The 26,766-nt window shown below is 44.4% G+C and overlaps 1 protein-coding gene across 3 annotated transcripts in view; it reads right to left on the bottom strand.

Annotated features, from left to right (window-relative positions):
- SGCD (sarcoglycan delta) overlaps positions 1-26,766 on the bottom strand; it is a 425,473-nt gene that overhangs the window by 22,896 nt on the left and 375,811 nt on the right. For all 3 annotated transcript variants that reach the window (XM_067566452.1, XM_067566450.1, XM_067566451.1), the window contains exon 7: positions 22,341-22,413. In XM_067566452.1, the coding sequence (XP_067422553.1) occupies positions 22,341-22,413 (73 nt within the window). The remainder of the gene's footprint in view (positions 1-22,340; positions 22,414-26,766) is intronic.

Genomic DNA, 26,766 nt, shown 5'->3' on the forward strand with positions numbered 1-26,766 from the left:
ACAAGGCCTGGACTTGTTTAAAACCCCCACACGCAAAGGTACTTGACTGAAGATTGTCTTTTGGTAACGAATACGTCACAGTTTTGCAAGCTTCTAGACTGCCAGCTGACTAAAACCATGTCCCTTCCAGAGCCTCTTCTAGACTCCCGTGGCTCCTTTCAGTGTTTGTAAGTATACAATCGTAGCATCATAGAAGAGACCTCGGCCCCTGCAAATCAGGCCTCTTTAAGGTGTCCTGAATTAGACACCCAAAAATCACTATTCAAGTGAAAATCCTGACTAATAATAAATAATAATAAATCTAGAGGAGACTAATTTACTGATGTGACTCTAGGCTTCACTGCTTTTTGCCTGTTCTGCTTTGCTCGTAATCTGTCTTCATACTTTGTCACGGTGCACCTTTTTAAATCCATTATTTCAGCAAATGTCAGTTTTCATGGAAATTTTGCATTTTCTGATGGCAGTGAAACACAGCTAGAGTGGATGATTGTTATAGCAAGTGGCTCTGATGGATAGCCTATGTGCTAGAAGCTGCTCAGGACATTTATCTCTGAAAACCAGAAAACACAGCAGGAGTGGTTTGGCTACATTAATAAATCACTGGCACAGTTGTTAATTCATGACAGCTACTTCCAGTCAAGAGAGGAAAGGGTCAGTTTTAAAGACCAGCCCTGCACACACCTCACAATCAAACTTTCTCAAGTGGCATAAACTCCAGCTACAGAAATTTCCCTCCTGCAAGACTTGAGGATAAATTCAAGTTGGTTGCTCTAACTATTCAAAGGTTACAAACACCCCCTGTGCCTCCCCTCCCACCCAATCTAGTTTAAAGAGTTGTGCATTTTAAAGTTAATTTTATGTTCATGAAAGGTACAAATCTGACAGCACCAAAAGCTAAAACCATCAATTTATTCATCAAACAGATAAATGGGCGGAACGTTCATACCTGTGTGCATCAGTTCGGCTTAGGAAGGATGATCTCGGAGTGTGAAAGAACAACTCATTCTCCATCCCTCTTTAGTCCTTGGCTTACCTGCTGAGATTGCCAGGCCGGGGTAGGAATCAGTGGTAATTGCAATGGTGATTTTCTCTGTATGTGGACACGCCCACTGTGAAGTGCACGGAAACCATCCAGCCATCTCAGAGAGACCACTGAACCGCTGCTGGGTGGGAAGGACATTTCGTCATTACCCACTTGGTTTAGATTCAAAGCGGGGAGCTGGAAATGAAAGATTCTGTATCCCAGAGCCATCCGCTCCATATACAGCACACCTCTAACAATGGGGACAGGAGAACTGGCTGTGGGAGCCTTTCATTTCTAGGTCACGAGTTCTGCAGCCAGACCAGGAGGCTAGTGAGCGAAAGTCATTATAGCTGACAGCTGTTCTGGGGCCTCTGTGAAATTAGTTGCTGTTTCATTCCAGTTCCTGGGGCCTCCATTCTGCTACTTATTGCCCGAAGTAAAAGATGTGACAAAAAGGACTTTTTTTTAAATTGAGTATCCTTTGAAAATGTCAAAGACAGAGTTACATTGATTTGCCGCACGACTGTATGAACGCCTGCATATCAGTAAGTGCTGAAACCCATAACAGAGTCTACAAGGTTTCTTCAAGAAAGGCCAAACGCTCACAAAATGGTATTGCGTTGACTTGACTCTTCGCTCATAGCTGGAGATCAGTCATCCATCGGAGAGAAAGGCTCCTTACAGAGCTGATTGAGAGAGAGAGAGAGAGAATAATGTTCTCTGGTATCACATTAATGCTGTAACATATGGCATGAATCACAGATGAAGTTATAATGTGCACCTGGGTAGGTCTTCACTCCAGCATGGAAAACCCCCTTCGTGTTGTCATCACAGGTCCTGTCATGTCACATCAGTTCACGGCGTATGATGTACTATTATTGCACACACATATCTATTAGAGGCTACAGGATAAAATATGGGAGCATCTTGGAAATATACTTCAGGCGAGTGGCAGGCAGAGTGACTGAATGTGTGTCAGAGGTTTCTGATGAACTCTAAAGTGCCTTCATTTCAAAGACAGCATCACTTCTTATAGGTGTCCTTCAGTTCTTGATTTATTCTTTCTAGTTGTAACTAATCTCTTGACTCCTGTAGATTTAGATTTTTTTTCTTGATGTCACTTGAGCCGGCATCGCACGGTTTTGCAGAAGGTGCTAATGAAATCGTGGTTACAGCCAACTCCCTCATATAAATCCATCCATCCAGGTTCTTGTGCTAGTTCCCGTCACTGTAATATCTGAGTGCCTATAAAGTCAGCATATCTGTGAGTGTTTTACAAAAGTTGGCAGGTATGATGTAGTGTGAAAGACCAGGCGAGGGGAATAGAAATCAAACGTTATCCAGGTAGCTGCCATTAGCAGCTCCTCTGTTGGTATCTTCACAAGGAACACTACTTGCAATGCATTAGGCACGCACAGTCTTTCTTTCCTGTTTTGTGAGGAAGCGAGGCGATGGAGACAGATGAAGATCAGTGTCAACTCTCTATTGCCAAGAATCCATCTGGTTCCTGTGATAATGGAGGTTGAGTGTGGAAGTGTGCATCGCACACATGGGCCCAAATCCTGCCCTGGGATGGGTGCGGGAACAGCAGACCTGAATTCCAGGACAAAATTTGTATTTGTGTCTTGTTCTGGATGAACTGCTGCCTTTATATCATGTAAAGTGATTCTGGTAAGAGATCCTGTTTTTATAAAGAGACTTTTACTGCAATTTTAATATATTACAAGCTTTTCCTCTCTCTCGCTCCTTCTAATGGCTTGTGAGTCATAACACGGAGAATTTCACTTCAGAAGCCTTATGATGCAGTAATAATCTTTAACCTCTGACATCTTGTAAGAAGATACTCCATTTCAACTATCAAAATGAACAGTTCTAATAACATACAATTAATATCCATTTATATTTATTAGTCCTTCATTAAAGCGAGGACACCAAATCCTTCATAACAACAAAAATTGACATTTTATTTTATTTCTTTCTCTGTCTCTTAAAATGTTCATACTTAAGGAATCATGCAGGACATGTCACATTTTTATCCTTTCCAAGTAAAGTCCAGTGCTACTGGCATAAAATGTTGCCTCTTACTTTTTGGCCCTCTTATATCAAATCTAAGCATATTTTCACTAAATTCACAGGCAGAGAACATTTAATCTTAGCTGCAGTATCTCCATTTCCCCAGCCCCTTCGCTGTACTAAACCAGGCTGGGCCATGCCTCCTCTGCTTTATGACCTAATTCAATACTTTGCTTGACAACCAGACGACTTTGTTTACTTACTCATTTTGGGACGCATTAGAACGAGTTTTTCCTGCAACTTGCATTAATAATAACTTTTTCGGTGGAGGGGAGAAGACTATTCATGAATTAAAGTCGACTCAATGCAAGAGTAATGGGGGCAGACTTTGAACCTGAGGTTGGAAACTTTACTCGGGGCTGGACCCTAATTACCCTCTGCTCTGAATAAAGGGCAACATCTTGCTGCTCCACCCCAGCAGCTCCACAGAGGATGAGCTGTGTTACGTCTACACTGCCATCAGAGATGTGACTGTGGCACCTGCAGCCATCCCCGAGTGAGCTGTGATCTAACTAGCTCCCATAACAACAGCAGTGACCCTGGGGCCCCATGGACATCAGTGCAGTCCATGATATGTATGTGAGCTGCCCGTCACCCACACTGTCACAGCATCTCTGCTATTGTTGGTTGAGCAAGCTAGACCAGAGCTAACCCGGTTATATGTGCTGCTGTCACCCCTCTGACTGCAGTGCTGACATCCCTTCAGCGTCACAATCCTGCCCCGGCTCCCCTCCTGCACTGAGGGAGGGCTGAGTTACTGTCTCTCTTTCCAGGGAGCAGTCCACTCCCACCCAGTCCCTGTGTGATGGGCAAGGGCCACATTCAGAGCTCCTCTGTTTGCTGAGAATGCGGAGTATAAGGTGAGTTGCCTCTGTGCTCCCCATTGTGGCTAGAGTCACAATCGGAGCCACTCCTCGGCATGGTCAAGTAAAGCTGTCATGATCAAGCCCCCCGTGATTGTACAATGCCCAGCACAATAGGGCAACTATGGGATATGGCAATTTAAATAAATGCATGCAAAACGCTACATGAAAAGAACACTGGTAAGGTTGTAAAGTCACACACAAACGTTAGAAAATTCTGGAATTAGGCAACCTTCATTCAGTCCCCTTGTGCGTATGCATTATGCTGTTGTTTTTAATGACATGCTTTGCCAGAGGACCCCTGCCTCATTCAGTGCCTAGGATGGATGCTGCTCAGAAGCTAAGCAGTTATTCAATATTTTGTTTTCTCCTCATCGTTCAATGGGTGGCCCCGGCCCTCTTCACTGCACGCTATTCAAAGACTGCTCCGAAGACAGAATAATTAATTTCATCATGGGTTTTTCTATGGGGCTCGTCACTGTAGTATCTGAGTGTGTCACAAACATCGATTAATCTTCTCCGCAACCCTGTAGGTGAGGGATGGCATTCGCCCTCTTTTACAGCGAGGAAACTGAGGCGCAGAGGTTATTGAGAGCACAGAAGAGCTGATGCCTTGCTCTCAATTCTGGCGCAGCATCTCAGAGTTCCAATTGTGGGCAAAGTCCTCCTTAGCCTCGGGCTGAAAAATGCTCAGTGAGGCTGGAATCTTTGGAGCTTTTAGCTGCAAAGGTCTATTCTAGTATCTGCTGAGCATGTATGAAGTGTATTTTTTCAATGGTTTATACCTTGGCTACATTTGTGCAGATTGTCATGTGGCTGTCAAAAGGCACAAACCTTGCAAAAAGACCACCCTTTTGCCAAATGTCAATTCCTTCCTCCAAAGCCTGGGGCATTCGAGCTTCTCCGAGGAAAGCTCCCCAGAATTTTTTAACTTGGGCAAAACAATGCATCTTACTGTAATCTTCTTGTTGGAAAATGCCAAATCGTTGTGGTTGAAATTTTAAAAATCAAAGAAGATTAAAAAAAAAAATCAGCCTGAGGCAGACTTTTGAACTGGAAAATTAAAATCCAAATAGTTATTGAAAATTATGAGCAATTAAAATGGGTCTCGTAACGGAAAGTGTTGGGCAACATAATAATCACCACCATCACGACACTGTGGAGGGTAAAAATCAGTAGAGACAAGTGCAGAGTGAAGCATCTTGGAAAAAATACTGTGAATTGCTCATTCACTTGAAAAGGTTTCGAATGAGCTGTAGGTCATGAAAACAGATGTGTGTCACTGCAGAGGGTTCAATGTACAGTGAGCAGAAAGGAAACTGCAGCTATCCAAGGGGCTGGGACTAGATTTGAGGGACTATCTTCATAAAATATCCCATGTACGGCACAGGCAATACCCACATAATTCAGGTTTATAGTAAAATAGGCATGCCAATTATCTGCCATGCTGTATTTCCCTTTGTTGCTTGGACTGCAGTCTGTTATTTACCTCTGCACAAACCATCATTTCTTCCTTATGTATTTTTCCCCTTCTCCTTTCAACTGGCTGAAAAAACTAATAATGAAACATTACAGTTCAGAGCTCGCTGCTGTTTGGGTGCTCTGGTGGGAGCGTGGTGAGGGGGGAACAGTCAGGTCCAGCTGACTGCGAGGTTGGATCCTGCAAGCTGCTGGGTGCTGATGCAGAAAGGTACGGAGGAACAAAGCACAGGCGCTGAGTAGTCAGCGTTCGCTCAGAGGCTTAGCATTGCACAGAGAAAAGCTCAGGGCTCGGCAGTGCGCCTACAATGGAATGAGCATGGCTGAGGAGGGTGGGACATGGGCCTGACATCCTGATAGCAGCCTTTAACTACCTGAAAGGGGGTTCCAGGGAGGATGGAGCTAGGCTGTTCTCAGTGGTGGCAGGTGACAGAACTAGGAGCAATGGTCTCAAGTTGCAGTGGGGGAGAGCTAGGCTGGAAATTAGGAAAGACTTTTACACTGGGAGGGTGAAGCACTGCAATGGGATTACCTAAGGAGGTGGTGGAATTAGAGGTTTTTAAGGCCTGGCTTGGCAAAGCCCTGGCTGGGATGATTTAGCTGAGGTTAGTCCTGTTTTAAGCAGGGGTTGGACTAGACACCTCCTGAGGTCCCGTCCAACCCTCATCTTGGATTCTTCTTGACGGGGTGAATACAGGGCCCAGTTACTTACATGCAATGCTAGGCATCACGGTGATGCCTGTGACAGCCCTTCTCCTCATCTCAGCAATACCCTGTTTGGGTGTGGAAGAGCTGCCCTTAAAAGAAAGTGGATGGACATGGCAGCCAGCCCCAGAAATGTGCCACGGGCTCGCAGAGAGCAGCAACCTTCTGCCAGACGCAGCGCCCTTGCCATGCCACCCCACTGACTGCAGCGCCTGTTCCCTTCGATGGACAGTGTGCATGCTCAGCCGCCGTGCCGCTGGCTCGGCCCTGCTCTCCCGCTACTGCCAGCTGTCCCCCGCAGGACAGAGCCCTCTCTTTCAAGACCGAGCAGCCAGTCCTTTTTCTTTCCCGTTTCCTTTAACACTTTCCAAATCTTCCCTCTGTGTGTTGCTGAATACAGGAGGCTAGCGCTGCGTCCCCAACTGGACCTTAACAACATCATGGTACATGAAGAAGCCTGTCCAGACAAGCCAACTCGATGGCCCAGATTTACTGAGCCTGCCATAGAGAGAGATGTAAATTACACCGCCCCGCACTCGCCTGGGGCCCCTGCACCCGGACACTCAGTTACTACAACAGTGGGTGCTAGAGACGAACCTGACTACAGTACAGAATAGCCAGGGTTCATCCTGGGAGGGAGGACAGATTGTTTCCTTACTATCACCCCGCTTCCTCCCTCCCTCCGTCCATGCTGCAGCTTTGGTTCCTGGCCAGGGCTCCATAAAAGTCCTGCAAGAGGAGCCTGCCAAGGGGGGAGGGGAGAGGTGCTGAACCGTGCTCCTCCCTTCCCACCTCGCACCCACTAGTGTGTGTGAGCTGCTGGCCTCTACCAGCCCAATCACCAGCTGGACCGCTGCAGACGCTTTATGCCTCCACAGCCTCCCCGCTCTATGGCAGATTGCCATAGAACCCAAGGCCAGAAAAGGGACGCCTGTAATTACCTTGGCTGACTTCCTGTATCACACAGGCCACAGAACTCCCCCAAAATGACGCAGAGAGCAGATCTTTTAGGAAAAAAAGCAACCAATCTCGATTTAAGAATTGCCAGCGACACAGAAGCTACTACGATTCTTCTGCCACTGGGCTCACGCTGGCAGATGCTGGCACGGACCCAGGAGTGAGCCTGGCCCAACCTCTTGCATTTGATGGTCTATGCCGTTGTCTGACTCGCTTTGACGAATTGGTCTCACATGCATCAATAAATAAATAAGGAACCATATGAGGGAATTTTAGCTAGTAAACCGGCTGTCAGTTCCTATGAGCCTGACACCATTTCATGGGTTCGCTCACGCTCTCAGTGACTGTAACCGCGCCCTCTCCCCTTCTGATGCCGCAGTCCACACCCTGTGAAATTTGCCCGCCTCCATAGTGAATCTCTCTGTATTTCAGAGCACGTTTTTCAGACTTTCTTGGAGCCACTCATCTGCTTTCTGCCTATGATTGGGTCATAATTGAATTTCTGCTTTCATCGTTTCTGCGTGGCCCTGACACGACGCTGTATGAAATACGTAGCTATAATAGGCATTTGGCTTCTTCTGTCCAAGGAGACGGTGTCCTTGCGTAGCTGAAACAAAAGGCATTGCCAACGAGGTCGTGTGTATGTACTTAGATATGTATTTATAACGGCCACTTTGGCTAATGGGAGAAGCAGCTGCTGCCACTTTCCATTTGAAACTAACGAAGTTCCGTGTTTAGCTGTTGCTTACACTTGTCTGACTAGAGAGGACTTTGTCGCTCCGTTCAAGGAGCTGTCAGCTTCTTAACAGAAATGCCTCCAAGGTTCACTACTCAGGTGAGCCACTGATGCCCTTGGCTCAGGTCTGTACCTAAAAGCACAATCCAGTCCTTAACAAACCATCCTTCCTATACTCCAGGAACCCCACGCACATTCAAACTGGAAATGGTGAAACCTCAGATCTGAACCTTATTATTTTTTAAGGCTGGAGTTTTGCCTCACTACCGGTGATGGGACAACAACCCCCTGCTTCGGGATGGGCCAATGGCTATAACATTTGGCTTTGGGTCAGAAGGTTCCCGAGGGGGAAGTGTGTTTGGGTCCAGGGTTTCTGGTTTAGTCCCACCTTTCAAATCTACATGTGGAAAGCGAAAGAATCCATCTTCCCTACTCATATCTGCTTATAATCCATGCCCACGGGATATGTTGTGGTGTGTGTAAACAGCCCACATTCGGAAATGACAGCTTGCTGTTTAATATGCTTCGCTTGCGTGTACTGAAACACCACACGGATAAGCCCGTCATTTCTGACACTGGGAACATGCAGCGCAGGGTGGAAAAATAAACAAGCGCGCTGTTAGTTCAGAATACTGGCCCAGAACCTGCTGGACATAACTTTTAAGTCGGAGCAGATTTAGAATGGGTCCTCATTAGCTCTGCTATGGAGACCAGCAACCAAAAATGATTTGAAAAATACAGAATGGGATTGCTCTTATAGGACCACATTGGACCTAATACGGATGCTAGAAAATTAACATGATTAAAAAAGCCAGGGCTGCCCCAATGTCCTGTGGGTTAAATCGGCATCGCAATATATCGGTGCAGAACAGTTCTGGGGAAGCAGCCTGTTCGTAAAAGACAAAATCAATTCAAACCATGTGAAAAATATGTTGTCATTCCTGCTTGATCTGGGAGGAAAACAACAAGAATTCCTTCTACGCACTCTTTAACCGAGGATGAAGACTTTCAGCACATATTTATGATCCCTTGACATGAGTATACAAAATCCACCATTTGAAAATAAAATAAAATAAAAAAATCCCATTATAGCTTAATGTATAAATTTTTCTTCTAGATATCACATGTTTGAAATGGCTATTGATTCCTGAGTACAGTCTACAGTTCAAATAAAATCTCTGTAAAATAGTTCTCATTTACGTAATAAGAGCGGAACGGGTCCAATGCAAAGAAACTTGTTCAAACTAAAGAGTAAGTATTTTTGCTTTGATAAGAGTCTAAAACTACTTATGAATGGGAAAAAATTAAGAGATGAAAGTGTGAGCAACTGCTGGCTTGCACGGCGACATAACTTGAGTTGCCTTTTGCAGTTCTGTGTCAGGTTACTCAGAAGTCACTTTTAAAGAGTTAATTTTAACGAGCTTGGCTCACAGCTGCTGCCCTTTTCAAGCAAATGTGGATGGTGCTGAACTGTGTGGTGAAGTTAATGGATTTTGTTGGATTGAAGCTTGGGCCCTATATTCGCAGACGCTTCCAAACATGTTTTTCTTAAAACCCCAGGAACGGTGTCAGGGAAGCCCAAGACTTTTACTGTGCCTGGTTTCCTCTCCTTTCTGAAACCGTCCATAACAGAATTCTTCCAGATGAGAGAAGGACACATCAGACCGGATCCTCAGACGCACCTGAGCTGCACTGAGCACCTCTGATGGTTGGGGAAAACACCCAATTCATTCCCCACAAAAGTTAGAGAAGCCCCCGACCTGGATGGAACAATTCCTCCCCTCCAACCCAGGATTGCTGGACAGCCAGGCAGTCTGGCCAGGTCCATTTTTATCCCTCCCCCTATATGGTCAGGAGCAGCTGATGCAGAGCCATTTATGCCACTCAACAATTCCTCCACGCAAGTAGAATCCCCAGTGCAAAGGGAAGTGAGCAGGTCTGAGCCTTTGACCCCTGGAGTTTCCTCTCAAATATATTAGCCTGAGCATATGAGTGTGTATGACATGCTCCTCCAGGGACCAAAGATTCAGTTACTAAAAACAGGTCTGCCAGTCTCTCTTCAATTCTCGCCAACAGGTACAAATGAGTGTGTTTTTCAACACAAAATGCTTGGTGGTTTCCATTCCTCAGGTTTAATTTCTAGCTGAAAGGTGCAACTAAAAGTAAAATGTCCTCTTTTGCACAGATGCCCTGATACGCCTCTTGGAATAATTGGGTCCAAAAAAAAAGAAATAATAATACAAAGAAATGAAAGGATGTGCTAGGATTATCATCATGCCACTGAGATGTGTGCATGCTATTTTCTACCCCCACCCTTCATTTACTGGTTTATTCTATGAACAATAATAGTCTTTGTGCAGACAGCTATAATTTAAACATAAATGCTGTGATGATAATGATAGTGATTGGGAATCTCACAGTTTATTAAAAATGTCACATCTCATACTGGTACAAGAACTGATTTACAGTGCATTACCTTTGGGCTAACCTATGTAAATACTTCACTACAAATGCTCCATTGCAATAGAGCAGTGTTTCTCAACCTTTCAAGTAGCAAGTATCCCCTAACTTCTGAACATTTTAATAAGTACCCAACACTCAATTTTCCACTCCGAGAAATACAATCTTTCCCCCCTTTACTGCTGGATGACTGTATTTCTCATGTAGCAGGAGAGTTCTGAGTTCTGCAGTGTTGTGTGGCTGTGGCAGATCACAAAACCCCTGCTGTTTCTCCCCTTCCTCTATATAAGAGCAAAGGCCAACGCCAGCCAATCACTATGGCCTGATGGCGGGGTCATGTGGTGTTCTCCTCACACAGGTGGGAATTTGTGAAGTATGAGCAGGCACAAGTGGCCCACCAGAGTGGACGGCAGTGCTCCCCATGGCTGTCCCTAGGGGGGTGCGGTCTTGGGGCAAATCGCACTGTGTGGGCCGCTTGCCACCCACCTGGGAGCTCTGACCAGGCAGGAAGCAGGTGGCTGCCACCTGGCTTCCCCAGAAGTCGGCGGCTGCCACTCGCCTCCCTTCACTGGGTTTTTCGCCGCGTACCCCCTGCCTGTGTCTCATGTACCCCCAGGGGTACGCCTACCACAGGTTGAGAAACTATGCAATAGGGGAAGAAGGAGCACACTGCTCAACTGGTACTGAAACAAAACAGGCTGGCTCGCCTGCCCTCCATTCTAGGCATTTGTTTAATGATTGCTTTGTCACTACCGGGAGGTGGGCTCTCTGGCCTACCAGGATCAGGAGTCAGGCCTAGTGGTCAGAAAAGTAGTTGGAGACGGGAGTCAAACCAGGAGTCAGAAACCAGGAGTCAGGCCTGAGGTCATTGCCAATGTCAGGAAGCAGGAGTCTATCCAGATATGAGAGCAGGAGTCAAGCCAGAAATCACAGCCAGAGAACAGAGCTGGAGTCCAAAGCAAGGAACAAGAGAGGGGTCTTGTAGCAACAGGCCAGGTACTGCCAAGTTGCACTGATGGCTTCCTGGAACTCCCTCCATGTTTAAACAGTGCACCTGGACGAACCAGAGGTCACTGTGGTGCTGCCAGTCAGGTCTGCCATGGGCAGCACATCCTGTGAGGTTTAGTCCCCGAGGGTTTCTAGTGTATGGTTGGCGGTTCTGCAATGGCTACTGGTTGATAGTGTGGACACATCGGTCACACAGTGCCCTGTTCTAGTCCTCTGGATCCTTACATGCTCTTAGGATGCTTATGGTTATTAGTCAGTAACCGAAGATCCCATTACAGCTTGATGCCACAAAAATGGTCCTAAGACACCACAGATCAGATATTCCCTCTGGAGCGCGAATCATAAAATATTCTGCTGCCACGCTTAACGATTAACAAAATGTAAATGAAAAGAAACGCTTTCTATAAACATCTGCATTCCATAAGCTGGAGGGCATTTTCCACAGGACCTTCTGAAAAACACTCTCTCAGTGAACAGACTATAGACATATACAGCATGTTAGAATGGAAGTCACCACATCCTTTTAATCAGTGCATCGTCAATATTCTGGATTATATGAATAACTAATTAGTTTCTCGATTTACTTCCCCAGTTATCATTGCAAAATCTATCTGAGGAATGTCATCTGCACTTGAGGGAAGGACAAGCATTGTAATGAAGTATTAAGCCATTTCACCAGGATGAATCTGCCATGAAGTGTGAAACAGCTATAATTCACATTTTTAAGGCCTGCATTTATTAGCATCTACTTTCTACTCAAGGTTAGTGGCGTGCAGCCCTGATAGCTTTTAAAAACATCAAGCCTACTTCTGTAGGGGTGTGTGCGCACATCTGCCTGTATGGATCTGGGGACTGAGAGAAGGAAGAGCTGCATTAGATTCTATCGGTGCATACGGATAAGTCTCTCTCAAATCCCAAAGGATCCACTGCTCAATCTTGTGAATCTAAACAAATGCTCAATCTCAGATAGAGAGCAGGAATGAAGATTAATATCTCCAATGAAACCGGCCTTTTCGGCTTACTGGAAACATGTCTTCACTATACAATGATTGCAGAGACAGAGCAATAAAGTATCTTTTTTTATGTTGCAGCATCTCTCGGGCAAGGCCATAGGTTAAGTATAACTTTACTGTGATTATGCTGCATGACTGTACATGTAAGGACAGTGGCTGGTGCATTTCATGATCAATTGCAAAACCAGCCACAGATTTCCTTCGCACTGCATCGTATCTGCCTTGTCATTTGGCACCTGTTCGATATGGAAAGCCCCTCGTTAAACAGAATTGCCTCTTCTTTTATTCCTTATTCTCACTCCACACTCCATTCAATAGCAAGGTCCTATAGCTATGACGTAGCAGGCCTGTTTCTCTCTCCCTTCCTGTCACACATACACACACTATTATGTTGAGGGAACAAGCGGATCTAAAGGCAGCTGTTGATGCCCGTCTGACAGGAGCTTTTTAATTGCAAATGCCCACTACATTCACATGGTGGCAGTTGTGTCTTTGTTTAATATGCTTAACTGGGTTCAAATTAGCACCAGTGCTTCATCATTTACTTATAACACCCTGAGGTTTCGTTTTCCTCCTTGACAAAGACATGTTACCACCAAGTTTAGTCCACACAGGGATGGCGGTAACAAATGGCAACTTTGCACACCACATACAGCTCATTCAATGGTCTAATACCCCTTACGGATACAACCTCTCTCCCAATTTTCAGTGAGGAATTTTACGGCTCAAAGTTACGCACATCTCCAGGTAAAACCATCATCATATATCTCCAAAAGCCATCTACTTTTACATCGTACGTACTGGATTAATTAGAGACTCAAACGGTTTCAGCAAGTGTTCGTCTCTGCTCTAGGACGGATTACCATTAAAAACTCACGGCTGCGCTTGCATGAATACAGCTGAAGTGATGAGCAGTGAAGTAAAATCACAGCAGCAAAAAGCATCAGAAATCTTTTAAACTTGAGCCCTCATAAGGGAATAAACACAATTCTTGACTGAGGAAACGTCAGGTCACTAATCTCTAACCTAGTTAAATTGGTCTCATATGAATGACACAGGTAAGGATTCATGTCATGTCTATTAGGTTTCAGGCTTAAACAAAACAAAACAAACAAAGTGAAAGAGCAAACATCTAAGTAGAGAAGTACTGAAATATGAGGGACGTCATCTGTAATGGGTCAAAATCTTTGGCTACTGAGTAAATATCTTTAACTTTACACTAAATCAAGATTATAGGGCCCTTAATTTGGGCCAGACCCTCAGGTTTGGCTAAAACACAGCCCAGGGTCGCACAGCCTAAGAGCATCCTGCTCATGTCTGCTTTTCTTCTGCTACCCAGTGTCAAGAAGGGAGTGTGGGGTAAGAGTCTCCAAGTGGCGCTATGACAATGGAAGGGTCACCCTTGCACTGGACTGATATTCCGGGGGCTAGTTAACAAGGGTTGTCATACCTTTATATATCTAGGAAGCACAGTTGCTAGCGATAATACCCTGATGCAGAAGTTGCATATCGCATCAATAACCCTATATAGGCGACACATCAAAAAAGCTGACAAGCCAGCAACTGAGACATCTGTGGCAGCTTCTAGGAATTAAATGGCAAACTCGAGTTCCGAACACCGAGGTATTGAGAAGAGCTGGCATGCCCAGCGTTTAGGCACTTATAGCAGCTGCGCAGCTGAGATGGACAGGTCATGTTGTCCGTATGCCGGATCATCGGCTCCCAAAGATTCTCCTCTATGGTGAACTCAAGAAAGGGAAACGCGACAGAAGAGGGCAAAAGTTGAGCTCTAAGGATGTTTTGAAAAAAGGAATGTGAAGAAAGCGAATACTAACCTAAAGAACTGGGAAGAAGTTGCCAGAGAAAGATGTGGACAGAGATCCATAGTGTATGATTCCATCCAGGCAGTTGACGTGCACAGAGAGGCAGCGTATCAACCGCACCATCTTCAATGGCATGACAAGCAGCTCTCCAGTTTCTCCTGCCCAAACTGTCACACAGGCTTTATTTCAAATGCTGGACTCGCTTCTCATCGCCGAGTTAACAAGTGCTAAATTTCCCTCCTCCACAGTCATCGTTGAGTACGACGGACAGCCATAGCGTAACAAGGGGTTCATAGATTTTAAGGGCGGAAGGAACCATCAGATCATCTTATTTGACTTCTTGTCTAACACAGGCTACGGCCTTTCACCCTGGCTTTGAGCCCAGTAACTTTGTTTAACTAAAACATTTAAAGAAAATGTAATGCCGGGTCATTCTAGTGATGTAGCCCAAAAGGGCTGCATCACATAGAAAGTGGCATAAAAATGTGAGTCACAGGAGTGCTGGCAAGAAACAGCTATGTATTATTTCCTGGCAGCAGTCATGTGACCTGAGTCAGCACTACAAAGTGTTAATACCCTAGTTATGTGACGGAAGCCAGCATCCCAGATAGACGCTGAGATTCCGCTTAGCATTTCTGACCCATGTCTTTTGTGTAGAGGCTGCTCAACTGAGCAATTTCATCTGCACAATCCCATTGAGTGATTAGGCTTGGAGGGGCCGGGGCTATCCTGCTAGTCATCCATCTAGAATGACTCACTCAAGCTCTTGTAAGGTCGGGTCATTTTATTTTTCTCGTTAGAGCTTATCACATTTTTATCTCAGAAACGTACTTGAGACACATTCACTCCGAACGCCTCTTCCTGCAGTGCCTGTTTTCACTATTTATAGATGCTCTTGAAAGTTCTTACAGGAGGATCTGACCTCTTATGTGTAGACTTTATTAATATCCGTACAAACGAGGCCAGTGCTCCAATTTAAACACGGTGGGGCCAATTCCTTAGAGGGTGTAAACCAGCAAAGCTCCATCGGCTTCCATAGCGCTTGACTGGTTTACATCATTGGAGAATCTGACCCAGTTATGTGCTTCCCCTGCTAAAAATAGAGAAGACTCATGCATGGGCTAAATCCAGGCTTGAGAGGGGGAATGGGGATGTAGGTGACTGCCAACCAGGGCAGGATTCCCTATGGCTACCTGCTGAATGCTCCTCCATGCAATGGAGAGACAGGAATGCTTCCGCAGCTAGGTCGCCTTCAGACTCAAAAGCCTGACTGAAGAAGTGCACTGCAGTTCTAAGGCAAGGAGCTTCCACTAAGAGACCTCTCTGCCTGCTGGCCCTGGGCACTGCAGTCCAACCGCAAGAGTGTCTCAGCGAATCTAAGCTGTCGTGAGGGGACGATTAGGTGAGATGTGGTCTCCTAGATAATTGGGCCCCAGGCGACTCAGGACTTCTGTAGTGTGTAGGAATAGGTTAGCCTCCCTTTAAAAGGTTTGAGTGTCCTGTGGTGCTCACTGTGTTCTATGTTCTAGAAATTGCCAGAAACCAGTCAGAGAAGCACTGGGTGTGTAACGAGGCCTGAGGTGCTTATGTATTTTAGTAAACAGGAGTATCTGGAGCCCAGCTGTGCCCGAGTGGTTTCTTCCTGTTGTGACTGTTGTGCAAGGGACAAATGGCACAACAGCGTTTACGGCTATAACCAACAAATTCCAAAGAAAATGGCTAGCCAAGGCAGGGGTTTGAGGAAAGGTACAATGCGCTCAGAAAAGCTTGCCCCCCTCCGGTGAGTGGCTAGGTACTGCACTCGCTGGCGCTGGCACAGCAACATACGGTGATCCTCTGATGCGATCGTTTTAAACCAAAGTATAATGCCACATCTTTCCTCACCTCAACAAATATAACGCCACTTTCTAGATTGTTTAAAACTAAATGGCCTACAAGGTAAAACGCCTTTGGTGGAGCTGGAGGGGATACCTTTCTCACCCTAGCCTTATATTAGGCTAATGTGTTGAGAGGCCGAAGGAGGCCCAGTTGTTAACAAGGACTTACTGCAATACTGTATGTAACTGAGAAAACAGCTTGCATTGCATGCAGTTCAGAGCGCCTTGTTCCCCTTGGCCCCTGAGCCTGGAGAGTGCATTGGAAGGGGTAGGAAACTTAAGAACTATACACTAAACGGCTGTATTAATATAAATACAAAGCCCTGGCTGGGATGATTTAGTTGGGGTTGGTCCTCTTTGAGCAGGGGGTTGGACTAGATATCTCCTGAGGTCCCTTCCAACCCTCATCTTCTATGATTCTATGAAATGATCAGCTAACGGGGAGGTTTCCAAAGAAACTCATCATTTGAGTGATCTTGCACTTGATAAACCAGGGGCTTGATTTTCCTCTCCCTTTAGACCAGTTTGACACCAGAGGATCTTCACTAACTTCAGTGGAGTTAACTGCTGATTTATAGCAGTGTAAGGGACAGGGGAATAAGGCTCCAATATATGTTATGACGACAGAAGGAAAACTCTCTCGTACGTCCAAAGTCTGCTCTCAGTTAATTTTGCTGCACCTCCGCTATCATCATCAGGGTTGCCTAGTATAATGGAGAGCAGAAACTGGTCTTAACATCAACATGGGCCAGATTCATAGCTGGTGTAAATCACCCTACCGCCACTGACACCAGCTGAAGTTTCTAGCCTCCTGTGTTTACTAAATACTTCTAAAATACAGGTTGGTATTACACACTAATCAAATGCTTCCATTTCCAACCAATTACTTACACTTTTAGTACCATTTGTTATTCACATTTCCTCTCGTTTTTGACCTGTTCATCTTTATGAATGTAATGGATTTTAGACTGAGATATTATTTGTGTTCTCATTCATTGAAAAGGCCTATGCTGCCTAGTGAAATAGATAAAAAGAAACCTTCATTCATTGAGAATGATTATTTTACAAAATGAATATTGCCACATTAGCTGAACAATGTATTTAAATTGCTCTTTTGTACAATAGGTCTCACTTGGACTATTAAGATAGCTTAATACAGGAGAATTGTACTAATAAAATCATACTGTAAGTGCATTTCCTCTGCCGTTTGGTATTTTTAGGGGTTCATAATTAACTTTGATTAAAATTACCTCTTCAGACACCAAGGGATTAATTTTCCCTTAACTGTGTTTGCATATTAAAGAAAGAACAGTCACCTAGGTTTGGTTGGCTTGTGCTGGATCTTTTTATGCTATACCAATAGCAGGTGAAATTCAGCCCTGTGCAGGGAACCAACACAAGGCCTATGCAACCGTTCAGTCCCATTTAAAACCTTGCCCTGGCCACTGGATGGAGAGAATTTCACTCTGTATGATTTTTTCTTACTTTGCTCTTGGCGTTGAACTACCTTTAAACTCATGTGTCTTTGCCTAGCTGAAAGTTTCACACTCTAGGGATTGAGAAAAATGATTTTTTTTTCATGTTCTGCAACACAAAAATGTGCGTAGCATCAACACGGCTAGTTATACTATGGTATTTTGTTCCAGGAGGACTCACTTTGCTCTTATGATCATCAATGGCCAGTAACGTAATTCAATACAGTATCTGAGGAACTCATGCTGCAATGCAAGGATGTGGTAAATAGCATTTCTGAGGGGTGAGGCACAGACACAGGTGGTAGGTTGCCACAAGAGGTGTTTTTGGAGGTGTGAAGTGTCCCAAAACATTTTTTTTCTATTGGGGCGGGTGGTACACGTATGCTATGAAATGGCAACAGGACTACTTATTTCATGACCGTGAGATAAACAAAGCCCTACCAATTCTCTTCCTATTTGCACTTCTCCATTTCCTGTTCTCTCCTTTCCCCCTCATTTCTTCCAAAAGTTTTCTCCCTGTTCCTCTCTCACCAGTTAGATTTTTCCTCATTCCTATGCTCCTAAGGCTTGGTCTACATTACCAACTTATGTCAGTATAAATATGTCACTCAGGGATGAGGAAAATCCACACCCCTGAGCGAGGTAGTTATACTGACTTAACCCCCAGTGTAGACATTGCTATGTCGACTACTCCCGTGACATAGCTACCACCCCTCAGAGAGGTGGAGTACCTATGCTGACAAGACAAGCTCTCCCGTCAGTGTAGATAGTGTCTTCACTAAGCGCTATAGTGGCACAGCTCCACCGGTACAGCTGCACCGTTTCAGTTATCCCAGGACAAAGACATCTGGAGATGAGATTAAAAGAAGATGACCAAGCAGAAGCTAATGCTGATCAGCAAAGAACAGCTGATCTCTGGAAAGGGGACCACACACTTGTAAAGCTGCCAGTGACTAATAAGTGAACAAACTTGTATGAACGAAGACTTTTCAGCAGCAAGAAGGCAGAAAGTCTGCTGAAAATGATGCTTATGTAATCACCGGAGACATATTATTCTGTGTGACACACAGACACTAATAAAGATGGCGTGGGGGCAGAGCAGGGAAAAAGAAGGAAGGAGAGAGAATGAGGGAGACTGACATGATGGGGTGTTGTCTATTTTGAGGGGAGAAATCACTTTGTCTTTGAAGCAGAGGAAAAAGAGGAGGAAGAAACACAGATGGTCTGACTCCCCAGTGTGACAACAGAAGTTGATCTCCTCTCTCTTGGTAATGTCAGTAGCTGTCACCTTATTTTGAAGCCTCCTACAGGAAAAGTAGTGAAATCGATAAAAAACTGAAAATAGCAAAGAAATGTGAGTTTTAGTCATTTTGTCTATGAGGGGTGAATAAAGTGCCTGGCACCTGGATACAAAAGACAGGCCAACAAAAGATACATAGATTCCTAGGCCAGAAGGGACCACTGTCTAATCGGACCTCCTCTATAACATATGCCAGAGAAAGTTCCCAAATTAATTCCTAGGGCAGATCTTGCAGAAAAACACACGATCTTGATTTGAAAATGGTCAGTGATGGAGAATCAACCACCACAGCCCTTGGTAAGTTGTTCCAATGGTTAATTACTTTCACCGTTAAAAATGTATGCCTTATTTCCAGTTTGAATTTGTCTAGCTTTAATTTCCAGCCACTGGACCGTGTTATGCCCTTCTCCGCTAGATTGAAGAGACAATTATCAAATATTTGTTTCCCATGTAGGTAGTCACAGATTGTCATCAAGTCACTAACTTCTCTTTGTTAAACGAAAGGGACTCAGCTCCTTGAGTCTCTCTCGCTAAGGCAGGTTTTTGAACTATTTAATCATTCTCGTGGCTCTTCTCCGAACCCTCTCTAATTTATCAACATCCGGTTGGAACTGTGGACCCCAGAATAGCTCATAGAAAATTGGGCTGGTTTTTTTCCTTGAAATTTAAAGCAAAAAAAAAAACGTTTGCTCTTTTCTCTCTGTATAACATGACAGGGTTTTCAGAGTCATTTTGCAGCAGCAACAACTGCTTTTTCAAGTGATCTAAGTCAGCTACCTCACATCAATGTTTAATATGCTGATCTCCCAGAAATAGATCATAAATCAGGATTAACAACTCGTTCGTTCCCACTTCACAGCAGCCAAAGACCAAGCTTTTTTGGATAAGCTAAAGGGGCAGGTTATATAATTTTGTGGCGTACAGCGTGGCTATCAACAAGAGGAGGCACTCGAAAGTGCCCCCCAGGCTAAGGTTATTTTCTCTTAGACCTATATACTGCCATCAGCAGAAAACATGTCACATAAGAAGCTTGAGTTAATTACGCCTCATGAGACGCATGTACATGTGGAGACCGAGTCACCATTGCTGGCTAAGGAGGTGTAAGTGACGCTGACCTTAGCCTGTGTGGAGCTTTGTGCACAAGTGGTGCCATCATCTTTCTTCCCTGGGAGTTTACGATGGTGTAGAGCAGCTTTCATTTCTGCCAACGGATACAATTTTCTAAAGCACATAAGTGATTTAGGAGCCTAAATCCCATTTACAAAGAGTCTAAGTCCCATTGATTTTCAATGAAATCTAGGCTCCGAAGTGCGGGATGTGGGCTCCTAAGTCACTTAGGTGCTTTTGAAAAATGTATTCAAGCTCTCCATCCTTTCTACGAAGGCTGAGGCAGGGATGTGCTGTATCAGTGCATCTTCCGTCCACCCAACTCTTCTCCTTCTCATGCCACCCACTTCTCCTCCATTCTGGCTGCCTGCAGCACTCACTAGAAGGGAGCCTGCATCTGCTCTGCACTCCCTTTCTGCCCTTGGAGGTCCTGCACCTGGATTTACACTGGCAGAAGCCACCACGCTCTGGGCTGAATGCAACGCACAGCATTTAAGAAAAACAGTAATGTATCAAGAGGGAGGAAAGCGGGTTTAATGTCAGAGCAGATGGCAACATGGTGAACATTCATAATGAACGGAACTAAACCCTTTTGTATTTTTGATCTAAGAACCGGGCCCCGGTGTGTTTAACGGAACAACTAGAGAGAACGTAAAGGGCAGTAAGAGACCAAAGGGAAGGAAGCAAAGACGTTCTTTATCTTCCACTGTGATCTAGCCAGACTATCACCACCTCCAGCACCAGGGTGGAGAGCATTACCAATAGACACCAATCCCACCTTGGTGCTATACCGCCCCATGAAACCACGCTGCAGCTGTTCTAACACTGCTTCCTCAGGCCCCCTCCAAACAGCTGGCCAAATCTGGCGGCGGTCGACAGGAGTCACACAAACTAGGCAGAGTAGCTTGCGTAACTCCCGTCGACTCCGTAACTTCTGTTTAGTGCTCTGTCTCCACTGGGCCGACGGGACACGCGTACCCATCGACGCAGCGCTACGCTTTTTGGGGAAGTGGTTTTATTAGATGAACATCCGGATCGATTGAGCGTGTCTTCACGGCCGCTCAATCGAACCAGATGAATCGATTTGAGGGCGGTGAATTTGCCGCCGTCAGTGTAGCCATAGCCTCAGTAACTGTTCCTGAGAAAGAAAGGTTAGAGACCAAAGATCAAGTGACAAGGATGTCTCTATGTAGAGACTTTCCTTCTGAGCAGGGACTAATTATACTGTGGCTGACTTTGTACCCTCTGGGTTGAGGCATTAACAATATCTAGTCAATAACAGTCCTGGAGGTTTTCACCGGTCATGAGAAAGGGCAGGGATCTAGGTGACAAGTGGTGGGGTAAAGCTCTCCCAGCTGACCTAAACCTCAGCGACCAAAACTGAATGAAATCCAGACTGGTAAGAGATGCGTGTGTTGCCTTCTGCACGCTCGGTGTTGGCCACGAACCCCTTTCCAGCTGCACCCCCCTTTTCATCAAAATAATCAAATACTGTTGGGAGAGTTAGTTTGGTCCAAGAACCAGCCCCCGCACCCAAAATCTCTCCCTTCCACAGGCTGCTCATCCAGACAGAACCTGCACTCCAAACCTTGAGGTTTGCCCAGTGTTAGAGTATGTAGGAAGGATGGCCCAGTGGGTAGGACACAAGCCTCGAGCTTGGTTCAAGTGCCTTCTCTGCCACAGACTACACCTTGGGCAAGTCACTTGGCCTCTTGCTCTTGGTGCCTTACTTCCCCATCTGTAAAGTGGGGATAATTTGCCTTGCCCTGTCAGGGTGTTGTGAGGATAAACACATTAAAAAGCGTGAGGTGCTTTGAGATCACTGAAGAAAAGCTCTACATAACAGTTGGGAGTTACGATGATGGAATAAATAAAGCCTTGAATTAGAGTGAGGGCAAAGCTGAGTCTCTAACGCTGTGCTATTTATTCCCCAAAGTGTTACTTTCTGGGGGTGCTATGTCTGTGAATGTCAGCGACAGGGACATGAGAGCACAGCTAGACGCAGTTACCAGGTCAGGGAAGGGTTCATATCTCTAGAAGGCAGATAATTCTACTAGTGCATCATCCTTTTGCGTACTGTCACCCTCTCTGATTGAACGTGGCCTCCAGTACCTTCAGTTGTTACAGCCAGGAAAACATTGCTATTTTTCTTTTTAAAGACCGAGCCCTGGCTAGGCAGAGGGTGTTACAAAGGAGAAACGAAGCTCTCATGACCCATGTTTTCCTTTGACTCAGTCATAGAGATTTGCTTTAAAGTGTTATTGCCTTTCTTCTATTCCATGGCATTCCCTCTGTGATGTGAACACCTGTAACCTCCGCTCAGTGCACTCCAAAGGGAATTCCTCAACTGCTTGTGTAGGGATAGAAATGTCGCCACTCAGTATGCAGAATTCCAACAGGGTGCCACTGAGTTATGTTTAAACCATATTCCAAAGTTTACCTTAGTTCCTTGAAGGGGTCTGCCCTGACACTGGGAGTTTCTATAGATTTAGGGAACACTGTGCCTTCTGCTCCTGAAATAACAAAACAGAACACAAGTTGTAGATGTTACAAACTGTTAGCAGGGGAGTGACTCTCAAATCACACTTGGCACAATTTACAGGTCATCTGACCCTCTTGTTCCCCTACATGCCCCCCACTCAATCTTCACAAATAGCCACATTTGGAATGCTGAGCCGAATTTTCCAAACTGGCTGTCTCCGTTGCATCCAGAACTTGGATGCACTCTGCACAGCGCAACTGCTTCTGTTCTGAGGATGAAAAAGATTCAGGAGGCCAGCTTGGAAAATATGACCCCTCATTATGCATAACCGTCTCTACTACAGATGCTTCTTTATTAGCTCATACAGATGCAGATCATGAAAATGATTTATATTGGAAGGTTTTCTTGCTGAGATGAACTTAAAGGAGAGAACAAAATCCTGGACTAATGCAGCCCCCTCAAAAGGTTCATGGTGACTTTGCAAGCTGAATAGGGATGTGGTGCTGTCCAGTGGATAAACTACAGGACAAGAAGGCAGGAGACCTGGGGCCTAGTTCTAGCTCTGCACAGATTTTGTTACGTGACCTTGAAGAAGTCCTTTGCTTTCTCTGTTTCACATTTCCCATCTGTGCAATAGGGATGATAATGGTTTACTTACCTTCTTCAGATCTCCAGATGCAAAGTACCAACTATGAGTCACAGATTTATAAATGTTAAGGCCAGAAGGGATCCTTAGGATAATTTAGTATGACCTCCTGTATAATATAGGCCATAGAATGTCACCCAGTAATTCCTGCATCAAGTCCATATCTGGTGGGTGAGTTATCGCATATCTTTTAGGAAGACATACAGTCTTGATTTAAGTACTTGAAGTGATGAATAGTTACCTTCACTGTTAAAAATTTACACTTTATTTCAAGACTGAATTGATCTAGCTTCAATTTCCATCTTATATCTTTGTGTGCTCGATTAAAGAACCCTTCTACTATCAGAAATCTTCTCCCTTTGTAGGCAGTTATAGACTGGGATCAAGTCACCTCTTAATTTTCTCTTTGATAAATAGATTGAGCTTCCTAAATCTTTCACTGAGGTCAGTTTTCCAGACTTCAAATTATTCATGCTCTTTTCTGAGCCCTTTCCAGCTTTTCAACATCCTTCTGAAGTGCAAACACCAGAACAAGACACACATTTCTGTAAAGGTGTCATCAATGCTGTATAAAGGTAATACCATGTCCTGTCTCCTAGTCAATATTCTGCTGCTCGTGCACCCAAAAATCACACTGCCCCCCTTATCCCTTAGCATTGCTTATGTATAGCTAGTTAATCTATGCAGATTTTGGAAAGGTTCTAATTAAGAACATCTATAATACTTAAGCCAGACTTTCTTTTAGAAAATCAGTCATCTCCTTGTCTTCCTTCTCTGATTCTCACTGCTGTGATACCTCAAGCCCTACTTTCCCTGAATAGTGATCCGTGGGGGGAACGGGAATGAGCACACCAACCCACTTCACCACCTGCCACTAGCCAGATCGCTCACAGTTACAAATTGGGGTTAGTTCCTGACCTGAGCTAGTTGGGAATAGATGATTTACAGTAGAAGTGGAAAATCCTGTATCTCATAACCAGTCCAACGAGACATCCACTCTCCCTAGAACTCTGGCAGTTTCTGCTACTCTAGACTGAGCCATAGACAGGCTGTGTTGGAAAGTGAATAACCTGTGAATAGAGACGGCCCAAAACAGGTGGCCAAAATGTGGGCACTTTCAAATCTAGTAGTATTCAGAAGTTCACGCCTAGCCACAACCAGCTTGTTTCCCCTTGCTTCTGTTCCTTAACAATGTCAGGCATGAATATTTGATTGGCATTTGGTTACAAATTGAAAAGAAAAAAACAAAACAAAACACTTATTGTACATACTTCTGTTCCATACATTTGGTGTCTTCCTATTGTGAATCCTTCCCCATTATTGCTTCCTGCAATGTAACCTAATAATATGCAACTTTGGATACATTTAACCAGACTGGGATTCCTGTAAAACTCTGGCCTGTTAGCTACCTTGGAATTCTGTTGCTAGAATCAATAACATCCGATTTGCAAACCTCTTGGTTCTTGTTTTCATTTTGCTTAACTTGAGGAAAGCAGATTTTTGGCAAATATGGTAAATGTACAATCTGAAATTTTTCAGATGCATCCATCCCCAATCAGAGGTATCTCACCCCTCCTCCACCTTTATTGAACATAAAGCAAAAAGCAAGGTTAAGTGAAATTTACTACTAAATATTTTTCATCTCCTGACTGCTGTTATTAAAACAGTTCATATCCACTATGAAAGATTTATAATATTAAATGCTGTTTCATTTTACAATATTGGAAGTATCTTCTTTCACCTTGTAAGACTATTTAACATAACACAGCCTCATTTGTCTAGGAAGAGCCAGACAAAAATCATATAATTTGTATCTACACGTACTGTACCTCCCCTAGATAATAAATTATTCTGTTCTATTCAGCTCTGTTCAATATCTTCATCAGTGATTTAGATAATGGCCTAGAGAGAACACTTATAAAGTTTGCAGATGATACCAAACTCAGAGTGTTGCAAATGCTTCGGAGGATAGGATTAAAATTCAATATGATCTGGACAAACTGGAGAAATGGTCTGACGCAAATAGGATGAAATTCAATAAGGATAAATGCAAAGTGCTCCACTTGGGAAGAAACAATCAGTTGCACATATACAAAATGGGAAATGACTTCCTAGGAAGGAGTGCTGCGGGAAGGGATCTGGGGGGTCACAGTGGATCACAAGCTAAATATGAGTCAACAGTATAAAAAAAAAAGCAAATATCATTCTGGGATGTATTAGCAGGAGTGTTGTAAGCAAGAAGTAATTCTTCCGCTCTACTTTGTGCTGATTAGGCTTCAGCTGGAGTATTGTGTCTAGTTCTGGGCACCACATTTCAGGAAAGATGTGGACAAATGGGAGAAAGTCCAGAGAATAGCAACAAAATGGTTGAAGGCCTAGAAAGCATGATGCATGAGGGAAGATTGGAAAAAATTGGGTTTGTTTAGTCTGAAGAGAAGACCGGGTAAGTTGGGGGGAGAGTGGGGCAGGGGACATAATAGTTTCCAAGTACATAAACGGTTGTTGCAAGGAGTAGGGAGAAAAATAGTTCTCCTTAACCTCTGAGGATAGGACAAGAAGCAATGGGCGTAAATTGCAGCAAGGGCAATTAGTTAGGAAGTTTTTCCTAATTTCCAACCTGTCAGGATAGTTAATCACTGGAATAAATTGCCTAGGGAGGTTGCGGAATCTCCATCATTGGAGATTTTTAAGAGCAGCTTGGACAGATACCTGTCAGTGATGGTCTAGATAATCTCTGATCCTGCCATAAGTGCAGGCAAGTGGACTAGATGACCATGGGAGGTCCCTTCCAGTCTTATGATTCCATGATTATTATTATTTCAGAACATCATCTTTTAAAATCCATACCTACCAATTCTCTCTTCGGACACTGTGTAGTTTACCAGCGATAAATGTTCATAAACAATTTGAGTGAAAAAATCAATCAACCCATTTCAGCTTTATTTTAAGTTCCATTTAATGTCCCACAAAACATGATTTAATCAATGTGTTTCCATCAGCTGGTTCCCTGCCCAATAACTTAATTCCACACAATCAATCAGGCGCTTATACAGTATGCGACAGGCTCTATCTATAGTGTTTTGAATTACCGTGAAGATCCACTCAACAGTTGGTTTTTTTTCCTCTGAATTGGCAGAAGGCAGTGGTGTAAAACTTGGCAAATATGTGTTGAGTTACTGTGCATGTGTTGAGTTGTGCATGTGCATGTGTTGTGCATGTGTACATACATGTGCATGTGTTGAGTTACTGCAGTAGCAGGAAGCAAGACTTTTATGTTAAGGGAATAATTGTTGTTCAATTTCAGGTATTTTTCTTTCATTTGAGACTGTGTTCTATGGTGTGATCGTCCTTACTCCCACTCTGTATCAAGGGAAGACTTCCTGACCCCAGCTCTGTTGGCTACCTTGTTACATCTGCTGTAACACTGGTTTTCTTTATACCCTTTACCCCATCACAGAGACGGGAAAAGCTGGGGTGACAACAAACTCAACAGCACACTTTAAAGAGGCAGCTGCTTGAGTTTAAATCGGGCTTACAGATCCCTTGAGAATTCTGTGCCACTGCCAGTTTCCAGCTTTTCTGAATAGCTTCACCTGTTGTACGTGGAGGCAAAGAGCACGCCCTTTGTCCTGCGGCTGGAGGTAGGCTGTGGACACAGCAGTTGCTCTTCCACTCCAGAAGTGGAAGCAGCAAAAGACCCAAAATTCTGGCAGTTGACCTGTCCCATGATGTGAATCC

The sequence above is a fragment of the Emydura macquarii genome, unplaced genomic scaffold (assembly GCF_026122565.2).
Source record: "Emydura macquarii macquarii isolate MOO-44397 ecotype Brisbane River unplaced genomic scaffold, CSIRO-AGI_Emac_v2 contig_2768, whole genome shotgun sequence".
Classification (NCBI taxonomy): Eukaryota; Metazoa; Chordata; order Testudines; family Chelidae; genus Emydura; species Emydura macquarii.